The sequence below is a fragment of the Natrix helvetica genome, assembly GCF_964273705.1.
Source record: "Natrix helvetica genome assembly, chromosome: 5".
NCBI lineage: Eukaryota > Metazoa > Chordata > Lepidosauria > Squamata > Natricidae > Natrix > Natrix helvetica.
In genome coordinates this window covers 109,971,676-109,987,964 of record NC_138551.1, presented here as the reverse complement: position 1 = coordinate 109,987,964, position 16,289 = coordinate 109,971,676, and the positions used below count along the sequence as shown (strand labels likewise).

The 16,289-nt window shown below is 42.0% G+C and overlaps 1 protein-coding gene across 1 annotated transcript in view; it reads right to left on the bottom strand.

The window, feature by feature from the left end:
• Nucleotides 1-16,289, bottom strand: part of NRG3 (neuregulin 3) — a gene marked incomplete at its 3' end in the record, with an annotated part of 645,607 nt that overhangs the window by 88,935 nt on the left and 540,383 nt on the right. The window contains exon 4 of the mRNA XM_081954558.1: nucleotides 11,848-11,874. Within this exon, the coding sequence (XP_081810684.1) occupies nucleotides 11,848-11,874 (27 nt within the window). The remainder of the gene's footprint in view (nucleotides 1-11,847; nucleotides 11,875-16,289) is intronic.

Here is a 16,289-nt window from a genome sequence, read left to right as displayed (position 1 = left end):
AAGATCCTCCTCATCAGTGTCCTGCCAAACAGCTGCTGGCTGCCGGTATCGCCTTGTGGTAACTCCAGCCGGAATTTCCTCAGGTTCATACTTCTGTCCCACTCCCAATGACAACCTCGGGCAGACGGATCGTTCCTCTAAATTCAGTTCCGCCATTCGCTCCGTCTCCAAGGGACATGAGGATGCAGCAGCCCCCATGTCATCCTCCTGGTCACTGCCTGGGTAGGACATTCTTTGGAAGGTTTTGGTTTTACTTACACTCCCCTCAGAATGTATTAGCTCTGGGATGAGTGTGAAAGTGAGATCTTGCTTATTGTCATGGCAGCCTCCATCAGTAACCAAGAAAGAAAACACTTAACTCCATGTTTTCAGAATTAAGAATACTTTTACTGGTTATGAAAAGATAGCAGCTAAGCAAAGCAAGATCTGAGAAAAAAGCATGCGTAATCATAGATATCAATATGTACCTCAACCCCCACCCTGGTAACCCCATCCCTTGTCCAATGTGTAAATCCCTCAGGTGTTATGTGGGATCCATCTTCAAAAAACATCATCAGGTTGGTATGCAGGACAGTTGGCCTTGGCGGGCTCATCCACTATCTCCAACATGCGCAGTAGGTGGTGAGAACAAAACTCCCTATTTTCAATCTCTCCTGTACTTAAAACTTCCCTTCCCAAATACCATGCTCCCCCCCCGTTTCAATGGCAGCCGAAAGCAATAGCGAAACAGAGGCTGACAATCCCCCCAAAAAATAAATGCAAGGAAGTGTACTGAATACAGAACAATAAGCTTAATGAGTCATGCCCTGAAAATATTCCTGAGAATAATTCACACAAGAATATACAACAAAATTGAGGAGTGTCTAAGTAACAAACAATTTGATTTCAGAAACAATCTTGGTACACAAGATGCCCTATTCAGTATTCAAGTTCTTGTAAAGTGCTGTAGAGATGTCAATCACAGTCTTTACATGTGCTTCATCGAGTTTGAAACAGCATTTGATAAAATAAGACACAGCAAACTATTACAAATCCTGAAACAGTGGGACTAGATGACAAAGACATCTGAATCATAAAGAATCTATATTGGGGCTTCCGGTTCCGGCGGCTACGGCGACAGGCAAGCCTTTGCCTGCTCCCGCTCTCCCGGTGGGCTTCCCCCGCTTCTGGGGGGGCACAGGACGCCCCGGAGAGGCGTCCTGCCGAGGGAACGGCTCGCGGAGGGTCCTGGCGTCGGCGGCGGCTGGCGGGGGCTTCTCCGCTTCGTTCTAGGCACCGGGGAGCAGTATCGGAGGGCGCCCGTGTGCGCGCGTCTCGCCCCATGCCGATCGGAGAATATACTTCTGAATGAAGCAGCGGCGGTGTGGTGAGAGGCTTCCCTTCTCCATTCCCTCTCTTTTGAATTAATGGACTTTTCAGCCCTTTTTTAAACAAAGTTTCTTTCGGACTTTTGCTGGAGGTGCGGCTAGAGGGAGGGGGATTTCCCCCCCCCCTTGGACAAGCGGCTTGAAAAGATTTTGCTCTCGCCCCCAGGGGAAGGAGGGAGGGGGAGAGCCAACTAATGATGCCTCACCCCTATAAAAGTGACTTTCCTTGGACTTAGATCCAGAACTTATGGGTGAACTGAGAATTTTCTGAACTTTCAAAAGTTTGCTATGCCTCTGAGCCCAAAACTGGCAGGGCAAGATGGCACACTTCCGTTGTCTTTGTGAACTGTGAAATTTGACTCCACCTTCAAAATTCAGGCTTCCGGTCTTTGTCTCCGAGCCACCCAGAGGAATCTCTTGTGGATTGTGATTCCTTGAACCCTTTGGAGAAAAAAAACTTTCACCTATTGCTAGATTTACTAAAGAAATTCCCATCTGTCTGGATTCTCTGTCTCCTGGACTCGTCTGCCTGCTCTTCCTCTCCAGCTGCCCAGTCTCTACAGTGATTGATTCCTTTGCTTTCCAAACCATGTCTCCAAAAAGACCACCTCCGGGAAAACCTGGTTTTGCTACTTCTGCTCCAACATCTGCAACATCTAGCCCAGCCACACAGTCAAAGATAACAGAACTGATGCAACCCAAGACTACAGAGATAGACTTTCAACAAATGCTCCAACAAATTTTACAGGGCCAAGAGGAAATTAAGAAACAGCTAAGGGAAATGAAAGATGAAATCAAAGAAAATCAAGTGCAAATCTATAAGAACTCACAGAGACTGGACGTTGTGGAGGGTGGGGTGGCGGAGGCGAGAGGGGGGGTTGAGGCCTTGCAGAGGGGAAACAAAGAACTTGATACCCAACAAATGAAAACAGATTTTGAGAGAATGTCCTTCTATCTTAGATTCCAAAATGTAATAGAAACAGATGGGGAAAATATAAGGGACATAATGACTAATATTTTAGCTGAATACATACACAAAGATAAACAACAGATGGAATGGGAGATAGATCTGGCTTATAGAGTGAACTCAGTATATGCCAGAACACACAATGTGCCCAGGGAGGTTCATATTAGATTCCTTAGGAAAAGCACAAGAGATGAAATTCTGGGTGTGCAAAGGGGGCAAACACTCACATACCATGATAGGGAGATAACCATTCTAAAACAGATTCCCAAAAAAATTAGGGAGAAAAGGAAAAATTATTCGCAATTGGCGAATAAATTATACCAGAAGGGGGTGTGGTTTAGATGGTTGATGCCTGAAGGTATGCTGATATTCTGGGAGGAGAAAAGAATTAGAATTAACACACCCATAGAGGCACAGGCCTTTATGGAAAAAAACAAAGCGAACCTAGAAAAAACAGAAGATACCACAATGGTCACACAGGACACGGGAGGGGCCGGAGCTCTGCCAGCAGGGGGAGAAGGGGCAATACCAAGAAAGCTCAGATCACAAAAATGAATAAGAAAGCCACAATGTTATAAACAAACCGAAAGTAATAATGAAATTATATCTAGATTATATATTATAACAATATAAGCTGACTGAAAAAAAATTTTTTTTTCTAGAATTAATATGCTGATCTTTTATGACTATGGACTAATGCTTGATATATGGATGTAACCTATGAGATTGGAGGGAGGGGGCCTCTGTCACACTTGCTACTGCCAAAATCTGTAACCATTCCATTTACCCTTTTCCCTATAAATGTTTTAAAAAAACCAATAAAACTTTTTTCAAAAAAAAAAAAAAAGAATCTATATTGGCATCAGGTAGCAAATGTGAGACTAGGCCAAAAAATCAGGTGGTGCAGAAATACAAAGAGGAGTCAGACAGGGCTGTATTCTGTCTCCACTGTTGTTTAACATCTACTGAGTCAGTTTTCAACAAAGCACTGGAAAACATAGATGCTGGCCTCAAAGTAAATGGTGTTCAGATCAACAATTTAAAATATGCTGATGGTACAGTTCTGCTTGCCAGTAAGCATGAAGACCTTCAGCTCCTCATCAACAGAGTCTCAGAAATATCTGAAAAATATGGCTTAAAGCTTAACACCTCAAAAACCAAGATCATGGGGGTCAGCAAACAACCCATTAATTTACCACTGATAAATTTGAAAGGAATACCACTAGAAAAAGCAAAAGAAAGAATCACGTACCTCGGTTTTAATTTACATGAAAGCTGGGACATGATCAGTGAAGTAAAGATAAGGATAGAGAAAGCCCGAACAGCATTCTTCAAAATGAAAAAGGTCTTCTGCAGTCACGACATAAGCCTAAGACTGAAAATCAGGCTAGTCAGATGTTACATCTATTCTATCCTGCTCTATGGAGTAGAGAGTTGGTCTCTGATGGAAAACCACTTGAAGAAACTAGAAGCATTTGAAATGTGGATTTACAGGCGGCTGTTACGTATAAGCTGGGTTGACAAAATCAGAAATGAAGAGGTGGTAAGCTGCATGGGAAAGCAAAATCATCAAAGCCAATAAAAAATGAAAGAATATTTTAGACATATGATGCGACACCCAGAAAAATACAGCATCCTTCACTTAATCCTCCAGGGAAAGATTGAAGGCAAATGAGGTCCAGGAAGAAGAAGAACATCATGGCTTCAAAACCTAAGGGACTGATTTGGACAAAACTCAACAGTACTTTTTCATGACAAAACTAGGATTGCCAACATGATCGCCAACAGCTGATGACGGATATGTCACAAGAAGAAGATCTATCTATCTATCTATCTATCTATCTATCTATCTATCTATCTATCTATCTATCTATCATCTATCTATCATCTATCTATCTATCTATCTATCTATCTATCTATCTATCTATCTATCTATCTATCTATCTATCTATCTATCATCCATCTATCAAATCTGTTTGCCACCCATCTTATGCAACATAACTCTGGGTGACTTAAAACATTTTTGATGATCTATGTGATATATCTCCAAAATTAAAGGTTTTGTGGAACTCAATCCAGAGTGACCGTGGGAGTTGGAGAGGACAGGAGTCTGCAACCTTACAAACTCAAAGAGGCATTCGGACCCATTTCCCACAGAAAAGAAAACACCAGGAGCCACAAAACCTGGGTGGGCATGGTCAACTCGTCACTCCCACCCAGTCATATGACCCCCCCAGCCACACCTACCCAGGTTTTGTGGCTCCTAGTGTTTTCTGTGGGAAATGGGTCTCTCTCTCTCTCTCTCTCTCTCTCTCTCTCTCTCTCTCTCTCTCCTCCCTCCCTCTCATTTCGGTTCTTTTCTCTTTTTCCTCTCTCCTCCCTCTCTGTTCTTTCTCTCCCCCTTCTCTCTCTCATTTGTTTCCCCCTCTTTCAATCTTTCCCTTCACTCTCACTCATTTGTTTTTCTCTCTTTTTCCTATCTATCATTCTCTCCCTTCATCATTTTCTCATTTTCTCTCTCTCTCTTTCTCCCCTTTTCTCTCTCCCATCTTACTTTCTCTCTTGCACACACGCGCATAAGTGGAATACCCTCCTGGGCCAAGATCATGGCAGCAGCAGCGACTCCTCCTCCCGCTGCCACCACTACACACTTAGCTGCACTGAGCAGGAGAGTTGGAGTTCTTCCCTCCCTACATCTGGTAATAGCAACTGCTCCACCCCATTCCCCTCCTTCCTGAGCTGCCCACAAAGGACGCAGAATCCCCAAAAGCAGCTGGTCACGGACAGTGCAGAGAAAATGCTAGGGGCACTTCAGCCACATAGCTCTGCAGAGAGGCTCACGCATTCTTAGAGCGGAGAGCAGGTCGCGCGACTGGATTGGCAGGAAGCTGCAGGAGAGGGGTTAAAGAGCCACATGCAGCTCTGGAGCCGCGTTGTTGCCAACATCTGGACTAGGAGGACCTGCAAGGTCCTTCCAACTCCACTACTCTCCTCCTCCTCCTTTACTTTGCTCTACTCTACTGTACTCTATTCTGTCCTACCCTACCCTACAAATGCAAATGCATGGCTATTGTTCTCTGCAATCCGACAGGATAAGCAACATTATTTATTTCAAAGAAAAAGTTGGCCTTTCTTCAGTTTTTTTTTTTAAAGCCAGAAAGGGTAGGACATCTATCAAACTGGGTGTCAAATTGTTTCCTGATGTAGCAGATTTCAGTTTTGCAATGGACAAAACACATTTGCATTTCACACATGTCAGATCAAATTTTTATTACAGTCATAGACTGCATAAATGTAAAATGCATGCATAAAATCCCATTTGCCATTTTACACATGCATAATGTTATTTTAGTCATACTTAAAATTTTCTCTTTAAGAGACCTTTGGGTCTCACAAACTTGCCTTTCATTTATTACTGCATTAGAACAGGACAGGACAGGACAGGACAAGAATAGAATAGAATAGAATAGAATAGAATAGAATAGAATAGAATATTCTTTATTGGCCAAGTGTGGTGCCTGAGGTAGGGTGTCTGACTTTTTACTCTAATCTGTCTTATTTTCCAGTTTCCAATCAATCAGAAAATTGTGAATATTTTGCATGATTTGTGGGGGTGGGGAGTTGAGTCATTAATAAAATAGAACAGAATTCTTTATGGGCCAAGTGTGATTGGACACACAAGGAATTTGTCTCCGGTGCAGAAGCTCTCATTGTACATGCAAACAGCAAAGGGATAGGCCATAAATCATAGCTACGATCATTGACCATAAGCTACAAACAACAAGTGATAAATCATAAGATACCAATAGGAGTAGGAAAGATGAGAAGATGGGAAAGTTGATAATAGCAATACAGCCTACTTTCATGGATAAATTTCGTAGGGCTAAGACAGTTCTGATGGAATTAGGCCTTCAGCAGAACACTTGCATGGGGGGGGGGATTGTCTAGTTGTTTTGGCATGCAATGCTCTTTGTCGTCCTGAGGGGAGCAGTTGAAATAATCTATGGCCAGGATGTGAGGGGTCTGTAGCTATTTTCTCAGCCGTGTTTGTGGTTCCTGCAGTATACAGATCCTCAGTGGAAGGCAGGCTGGTTACAATTATTTTTTCTGCAATCCAGAATAAACAACATATTTTGCAAGATAGATAGATAAATGATAGATAGATAAATGATAGATTGATAGATAAACAAAGATAGATAGATAGACAGACAGAGCTTACTCCCTACTTGAAACCAGTATTCAAGTTTGTCATCTTCTTTTGTCTTTTTTTGGGGGGGGAAGATGAGTGGAAGGTTGAAAATACTCTTTCTTTCACCCTACCCAAAGAAACATTGGTCCTTTTTCTCTTTCTCAAAGAAATTACTGCAATATTTTGATCTGGGTTTTTGGTCTGTATCAATGCAAACTCTTTCAACACCCTCCCCTCCCCCCTTGGCGTCTAATTTTAGAACACACTTATTGAGTATGCATTAAAGGTAAAGGTTCTCATCGCACATATGTCATTCCTGACTCTAGGGTGGTGGTGCTCATCTCCATTTCAAAACCGAAGAGTCAGCACTGTCCAAAGACGTCTCTGTGGTCCTGTGGCTGGCATGATTCAATGCTGAAGGTGCATGGAACACTGTTACCTTCCCACCAAAGGTGGTCCCTATTTTTCTACTTGCATTTTTTACATGCTTTCGAACTGCTAGGTTGACAGAAGCTGGGACAAGTAATGGGAGCTCATTCCCTTACGTGGCGCTAGGGATTTGAACCACTGAACTGCCGACCTTCTGATCAACAAGCTCAGCGTCTTAGCCACTGAGCCACCGCATCCCTCCTGAGTATGCATTAGTAGAGGCTTAAAATATGATAGATATGGATGGATGAATGAATGAAGGTTTTAGCTGACTTTTATCATGCAAAGACAGATTGACACATGTAGGTTTAGCTGACTTGGTATCTTGTACATTTCTGAGACCATCCATGAGGGTTAGTCAAACTGTCTAAATGAGAGGTTGGGGGGGGTCACCCAAGGAGGCAATTACCCTGAGGTTTTTCACAGAACTTGAAGAATGATTTGATAGGATTTGCTGACCTGCAGACTAGCTGTCATACCGGCAGATGGATCTCACAGGAGCTCCAAACCTATGTCAGAAGGATCAAGTTATTCCACTTTTAGAAGTCCAGTCCAAGTTAAAGTCTGGGTGCTACTGCAATATCCAACAGAATACAAGAGGCTAATCTCTATTCCAACCGTAAAGATGGGGAACATCAATATTGTTTTGGGGTTAGACAACATGCAGCTTCCTGATGTTTCAATTGATTACACAGACTTTTGTCTCAGCTGAAATAAATATATGAATTTAAGAATTCAGTTGAAGCATTCACACCCATACTTCAGCTAAGGCATTTGCTCCTAAGCAGTTCTCCCGTTGAGGTGTCCTTGGTTTTTTCTTTCCCCCCTATTTTTCTACTGCACACCACCAGTCTACTGGTTTCCTAGCAGTGATTAACAATAAAATCCACAAGTAACGATCAGAATTAAAAGTAGGGGTTATGTAATATAAATGTCAGTATTAAAAACTTGCTTAAAAACAACACATGATTGTATCATCAAAACAATAAATCAAAAGAATAAAAGATTCACTGGATCAATAAATAAATCTAGCATTAAAATGAAGGCAAGAATAAAAATATGGATTAATCTTTTTTGCTAAAGCATAACAAAAAAGGAGACCAGACAGACTGACAAGGAGATAATTCTAAAATTTTGGTGCCCCCACTCCACTTAAACTGATTCCTTTTTCCAAATCAGTTCGGGAATTGAACCCATTGAAATTCGCTGTTACTATTCATTGTGCAACCAATCCCCACCGCTCTTTGTTTTCTAATTTAGAATTTATTGTTCCTCTGAGTTGCAACTGTTATAAAATTCTTACCTGTTACTTTGATTATAGTTAGGAGAACTTAATACTTTTAAATGCCACGGATCTTTTAGTTTGGAGGGTCCCTATTTTTTATGATGCTATAATGTATGGACAGACATCACTGTATTAATGGCTTTATGCCTCTACTGTGCATAGTTATATAAAAGCAGCAACTGCTCTGACTGTCAGATCTCCATTATGACACTTCCATTTCTGTGAGGAAGGGGGCCTGGATCATTTATTCACTTATTACCCTCTTCTTGTTTCCGACATATCCTTCCACCCCTTAGTTTATAACTCTAGCTCTGACCCCTACTTGTCCTGTGCTTTGATTTACCTTTGGGGAGAGTGTAAGGGGAGAGTGTGTAATCTCTTTGGTCTCTGTTTTGAAGCCTCTGGAGAGAAGCGCCATCCCTTCTGTCCTTCCCAGGATGACCGTCTTCGCAACATCTTTGCACCTGTGGATTGGCTCATTCAACGTCGGACTGGCTCTCAACTCCTTTATCCTAACGGAATTGCCCAAGGGGACCTCAGAGCCTGCTTCGCTTTTGTCTTGCAATCACTTCCTTTCAATAAAAGGTTCCTTTTGAACTGTTGCTGTCTCAAGAGCCCCTACATTCTGGAATGGGGAGTAGAGGCAGGACCTTACAACTACTGTCTTTCTTGTCATGACTCTTCATGAACAGAAGAACCCATGAAGTCTTCATCTCTCAGAGAAGCCATGGGCTGGTCTCAGTTTAGGCCCTATTTAAGATTCTGCTGATCAGGAAAAGACCATTTCTGCACCTTCTCCTCCCTCCCTCCCTCCCTCCCTCCCTCCCTCCCTCCCTCCCTTCAACCAAACACAATCTCTGGTATATTTGGGGTATTGGTTTTTTAGAGTCCATCCATTCATTTTCAGCTCTTGACTTGCTCAATTCAGCCCAGTGCTGTTCATTGCATGTGAACCAAATTACTTTTCCCTCCCTCCCTCCCTCCCTCCCTCCAGATGTGCACTTCCTTTTCCTTTGCTGGAGAAACTATTTCAGAATCCATTTCATTTAACACGCTCTTTCCAAAGCCTTGCACTGACAACCTGTTTTAAAGTTCATTGCTATTTCTTTTCATGCTGATTAGATTTCCCTGTGCCAGTAATTCACATTACAACCATTTTTTTCTGGCACAAGTAGTGTTGAAGACTCCTGTTCTGTTGCTGTGGCATCTCTGTTAACAATCCCTGATAAACCTCCTGATTGGAGCAAATATTGCTGCTCTGTCCTGTGAATTAATCAGTATTCCTAAACTTGATTGCTTAGTGCCTTAGTTTGTTCTTATATTGACAGTGAGTATAAAAGACTTAGACGATGGAATAGAAGGGGAAGCCATCACATTTGCAGATCATACTAAGCTGGCAGGAATAGCTAACACTCTAGATCAGGCCTGTCAAACTTGGGGCCCGCAGGCTGGATCCATCATGTGTTGCCCCCCCTCACCCCCACCTGGTTTAGTGAAGGGAAAAAGTCCCGATACATCATGTGATGATGCTGTGACAACACAAATTTCACACCCCTGACCTAGATGATAGGCTCAAGATCCAGATGGATCTTGAACCCTGGGCCCTATCTAACGAAATGAAATCCAACGTAGAGAAAAGTAAAGTCTTACACTTAAGCAAGAAAAACCAAAAGTACACATGCAGACTAGGTGAAACCAGGCTTAATAGCAGAAACGGTGAGAGGGATCAATGATTCTGTTCTGTTCTGTTCCTTCCCATCCCATCCTATTCTGCTTTGTAGTCTCATACAAACATCTCCCTTAGTGCTCAGGAAATCCATTGAAACTGATGTGTTTTACCAGATATTTTGAAACCAATGGCTTCTCCACATGTGTTGTGTACACTGAGGTCCTCATGAAAGTCCCAGAGAAGCAGCTGAAGCTATGATGATTAGTAAAGCACAGAACAGAATAACAGAGTTGGAAGGGACCTTGGAGGTTTTCTAGTCAAACCTCCTGTCTAAACAGGAGATCCTATATCATTTCAAATAAATGACTGTCCGATCTCTTCTTAAAAACCTCCAGTGATGGAGCATCCACAGATTCTGGAGGCAAGTTGTTCCACTGATTATTCTAACTATTAGCAAATTTCTGCTTAGTTCTAGGTTGCTTTTTAAAAAAAATGTCCTTCTGTAGAATGCAAGAACAAAGCATTCTTCTAGGTGTGTTACCAGTAACACTAAGTCCTACAAATAACATTAGCAGTCTAGGTGTCTGTTCCTCACCACTACCACTAGCAGCTTGTGCCTACAAAACCATCTATGTGCACTGCAGATGCTGAAGATACTAGAGACTTTGAAGGACAACTTCCAGATAACAGAAATCATGGTTTTGGGCTATGTCCTTTGACTTCTGTTGCAAAAAGAAGGAGACATTTGTTCAACCATTTTCACATTTTTGCTTCTGATGGGTGTTGTGTGTGTGTGTGTGTGTGTGTGTGTGTGTGTGTGTGTGTATGTGGATCAATGACCAAAGGAAGCCCTACGTTCTCTGACCATATAGTCCTGCTTCAAAAAAGAACCAGACTAAACCTCTGGAGGACACAGTTGATGTTTCTGTTCCCTACATTCTTTTTAAACTGCCTTTGCCAAGAACTACGGAGATGACCTTGAAGAATGTATTTATTTATTTATTTATTCCTTCCTTCCTTCCTTTTTTCCTTCCTTCCTTCCTTCCTTCCTTCCTTCCTTCCTTCCTTCCTTCCTTCCTTCCTTCATTCATTCATTCATTCATAGTGTCATGCAACTCCCAAACAACCCTGGGCAGTTTACAAGATAAGTAAAATAAAAATGTACCAGCACATTACAAGATGAATAAAGAAAATGGAAATCTGACCAATCAGCAGCAGCGACAACAGCAAACTTGTCTAAAATACATCTCTCAAACCAGCCCAGCCCAGCCTAACCCAACCCAATCCAATCCAACCTACAATCTTGAAGAAGGAATGCAGGAGCAGGTATATAAACACTACCTCAGCTCTGAAAGAGAGGAAGGTGTGAGAAAAAGGTTGACATTTGTCCTGCTTTGATTCTCTTAGGTGTAAGAAAGGGAGAGAGAAAATTGGGGAGAGTTTCAAGACTGAGACCAGCCTTTCCAGATAGACTGGGTCAAGAAACAAAGCCTGCCAGACCCACTGGAAGTGGAATCATTAGAAGATACAAGAACAGCATTTTGAAAGCCTGAAGGTTTCTTTCTGTCCTCCTTATCTCAAAGAGTTCCTTTCTCACCTTCCCTCTCTTTCAATGCTACACCATTTTAGCTTCACCCCAGGGATAAAAAACCCCAATGAATTAAAACATAAAGAATCTTTAAAATGTTGTTTGTAGTTAAAAGAATTGGGAAACACCATCTGCTCCCCACTGACAACTAAGCCATGTGATTTGGGGTCAGTCATTTTCACTTAAGGCATCCTATCATGCAGCCATTGTTCTGGCTGCATACTTAGGGGGGATTCCCAGGTGTCTTCCCCCTCTCCCCACTTGAGCCATTTGAGCTCCCCTGGGGAAACTGGTTTGCTTGGTGCAAGAAACAAATCTGATATACAAAATGTAAACAGAAAAGAGAAACTTACCCATGAATTCAATTCCTAAATGGTGAGCTGTACCAAGGAAAGCATGGAAACAAAGCAGAAAAGAAAGAGAAGGGAAAACATTAGTAAAATATCATGAACTGATTTTAAAAATACAGTTCCTTCGAGAGTGTGTGTGTGTGTGTCTGTGTGTATATTATCATAAGAGAACATAAATTACTTCATTAATTATAATTGCCTTGCCCCAATTATTCCAACAATTTTATTATTATCATCACATTAAGTTAACCCAAACCCAGTTCCAGCTCAGTATGTTCATAGCCAACTATAAATTGCTTTATGGAAAACTGTATAAAATGGAAATTAAGGGCACATGAAAAGAGTCAGTCTATTGTATCTGAGCTGGTCATCTCCCCAGGCTTGCAAAATCCACATTTTTTTCTTAACAAGACAGACTCCAAATGTTCTGAATGAATTCAGGCTGGAAAACTTCAGTTGCTGGAAGTTCTGCAAATTCCCGTTACAGAAAAGGTTAAGGTTTTGCTTTCATCTAGTGGTCAATTGGATGTTTGCAACCCAGAACAGATAGCCAACAAAGGAGAATATTTGTAGCTTGGGGTTGAACTATGTGGCCACTTTTCATGACCCAAACCAGAGCACTGATGATGCACTGATGATGCTACCTGGTTTGGGTCATGAAATATCTGCAAGAAAACCACCAAGCTCAGAGAGGCCCCTGAGAACCAGCCTTTATTGTGTCATATTTCCCTCAGTCAGTCTTGGGTTTAGGAGTACAAGTTTATTCCATGCTAGCCCTGAATAAGAATCTGCAACTAGTAACAGTCAAAGGAAATTGGCGGTCGAAAACGGAATTTGAGATGGGTTAAACTTTGATCTCTTGTGAGCACATGGGACTCCTCCCTCAGGTGCCGCCCACTCATCTGCTAGAGTCTGTCCCTGATCCGCTCCTATCTTCTCCTCTTCAGCAACACTTTAGGTCCTTTGGAGCTGAAGAGGCAGAGAAGGGCCGTGCTGGTTGATACGTGTGTTTTATTCAGGACATTTCTTTTATTGTAATCCTTCTCTATTTCATTCCTACATCATTTGGGGATAATTAAACGGGAGGTGGTACTTTGCCTTCTGATACTTTTGTGTTTGTAAAATTGGATTATGCATCATTGCTCTTGCTTTGATAGTAAATCTCGGCATTTCAAAGAGAGTCCTGCTAGTCCGGGCAGGCCATGACTAATGATCACAACTAAACCCAAAATTTCTGTTCCTAAGCAATTATGTCCAAATGTTGATGATGTAACGTGTTGTTAAGTGTGAAAAATAGTTGTAAATCACCTTTCCCAGTGCATAGGGGTATAGATAACAGAATAACAGAGTTGGAAGGGACCTTGGAGATCATCTAGTCCAGTGGTGCAATTCAGCTGGTTCTATCCGGTTTGGGTGAACCAGTAGCGGTGGTAGCCAGAGGCTCTGCCAACCCACCCGGATGTCATCACGTCCCATTTTTTATGCTTTGATCATGCGCGGAAGGTCCTGCCCACGCACGGAGGTGGTGCGTGTGAGCAAAGCCCTCACATTTGCGAACCGGTACTGAAGGTAAGTTGATTTCACCCCTGATCTATCTAGTCCAACTTGCTTCATGAGCAGGAGAGCCAATAACATTTCAGACCAGTGCTTGTCCAAACTCTCCTTAAAAGCCTCCAGTGATGGAGTAGCCACAACCTCTGGAGGCAATCTGATTCTACTGGTTCATTGTCCTCACTGCCAAGAAATTTCTCCTTATTTCTAGGTTGCTTCTCTCCTTGATTAGTTTCCATCCATTTACCATTTAGGTACCCACCATGGTGGTATCTAAGATTACTGAAATGTCTCCTTAGTTTTAGGTTGGATTTTTCCAGTTCACCTTTTTTTCTGGAAAGAAGAGCACTTTGTAGTAGTAAACAATAGATCCGAACTATATATTTAATGCACCACCTGCCTACATCAACCTACGTTGCCTTTTCTATCAGTGGCGGGATTCATTTTTTTACTACCAGTTCTGTGGGTGTGACTTGGTGGGTGTGGCTTGGTGGGTGTGGCTTGGTGGGTGTGGCTTGGTAGCCATGGCAGGGTCAGGATACTGCAAAATCCCCATTCCCTCCATACTCCACTAAACTGTGGTGGGAAGAAATCAACCCCATCCCTCTTCATTTCCCCAAATAAAACATTAGTCCTAAGAAAAGGCTCCCAGAAAAGCCAGGGAAACTCAAGCTGCTAAGAAAGAAACCTGCCTGAGGCTCATTCCACATTCCGGCCGTAACAAGCAAACGGCTCCCGGTATTTGGAGACAGTGAGCCTATAGAAAGTGGACCTTCAGCTCCATTTACAAGCAGGCAAGCAGATCGGTAGAAAACCCATTCAAGACAGGATATTTCACAATGGGAATCGCCCAAACCCTCTTAGAAACACAAAACCCATATTGCACAAGCCCCAAAACTTCAAAAACACAGAACCATATAAGAATCCCTCCTCTTATGCAGTTTGTTGTTCAGCTGACCCAGAACGAATGTCACTTCACTTCGGCAATTAAAAGCCTCCTTCCAGCAGCTGCTTCTTGGCTTGTCAATTTAAAGTGACGGCGTCTTGTTTTTTTCTTCTTCTTTGCCAAACGATCTTCTAGCTGAAAAGCGAACTCTAATTTTTTTCCTTCTAGCCAATTATCTGAGAGGTGGCTTGGGGGCAGGGCCAGCCAGAGGTGGTATTTGCCGGTTCTCCAAACTACTCAAAATTTCTGCTACTGGCTCACCAAAACCGGTCAGAACTGGCTGAATACCACCTCTGTTTTCAAGACTGGCTTGAAAGTGTTTCCTTGGTCTGCTGGGCACTGTAGCTATGCCCATTGAAGACAATTCTATGGATGAAAGACATGTAGCTAGGCTGTCACACAAGCGCTGTGAAGTTCAACACTTGTATACTCTAGATGTAAACTTCACGTGTGCTCTTCATACAGAAGATTTAATACCTCAGTGACTATATTCCACAGCAGCAAAGTATGCAATACTTTTCATCCAAGCCAGTGTAATTTGAAACACTTATAGTCTTTTATTCACCATGAGAATCAACCAACTTCCACTGCGTAATTTGTGAAGATGCCTAAGCCTGAAACTTTCTGATTTTGTTTAGACTGAGCAATTGTCAAGCTTGACAACTTTAACAGTGCCATTTGAAAAGACATTTAAAAGCCACAATGCATGTGTGCTGAATGAACAATATAATTAAGAGCTTATCCAAACCCAACATTTTATTTAGACTGAAGTATAGGGTGAAATCATATTGATTGTATTGTGCAATCAGGACACAACACTGTGTTTTCCTGGACAATTAAAATCCACGAAAGAAAAGGGTTCCTTGGTGAACATTGACCAATTTTGGATTGTTAAGTAAAAAACCAAAGTTTTTATTATGTTCCAATTTGTTAGATCAAGCTGTGCAAGGGATTTCAAGGGAGGTTAACATGAGATATTCTGTACCCTTCTGAGAATTAATGAAGCAACTTTAGGGATTCTGTCTTAGGAAAACCTGGGACAGAAGTGAAAAACATTCTGTTTTTACTATCCCGATAACATTTAAAGCTGTGATTTGTTGCAGCATTTGTTCCCGGGACCTCATGGTGAGAAAGATATTTAATTTTCAAAGCTCCCTCTGGAAGCTGCTTCACAAAGCAACATGATCCGCTTGTCGCAAAGGGAAGGAAATGGGGCTTCATTTTCTTCAGCTTCGTAGGCCTTCCCAGCTTCAGAAAACAGGAAGACAAAATTTATCTGTACACACACAGACAAATCAGTTTTATTGTTTCCTTAAATCAACAATTTCCACATTATTAACTAAAGGCATTTACCTCAATGCCCTTCTTGGTTAAAGTCTTACCATATGATCTGATTTGGTCCTGTGAGCTACTGGCATCATTTAGTACCATTTTATAAGGCCTTGGTAAGACCATATTTGGAATACTGCATTCAGTTTTGGTCACTACAATGTAAAAAACATATTGAGACTCTATAAAGAATGCAGAGCAGGTTGCAGGAACTTGTGTCTAATCTAGTGAAAAGAAGGACTAGAGGGTGACATGATAGCAGTGTTCAAATATCTGAGGGGTTGCCACAAAGAAAAGGGCAGTCAACCTATTCTCCAAAACATCTTAAGGCAGGAGACGAAGCAATGGATGGGAACTAATCAAACAGAGAAGCAAACTGAAACTAAGGAGAAACTTCCTGACAGTGAGAACAATTAATCAGTGGAACAACTTGCCTCCAGAAGTTGTGGGTGCTCCAGCACTGGAAGTTTTTAAAGAAGAGATTGGACAACCATTTGTCTGAAATGGGATACGGTGTCCTGATCATGCAGGAAATTGGACTAGATGACATCCAAATTCCTTCCAACTCTGTTATTCTGTTACCTATAACACTGATCTTAATTTTCCATCATTCAGGAAA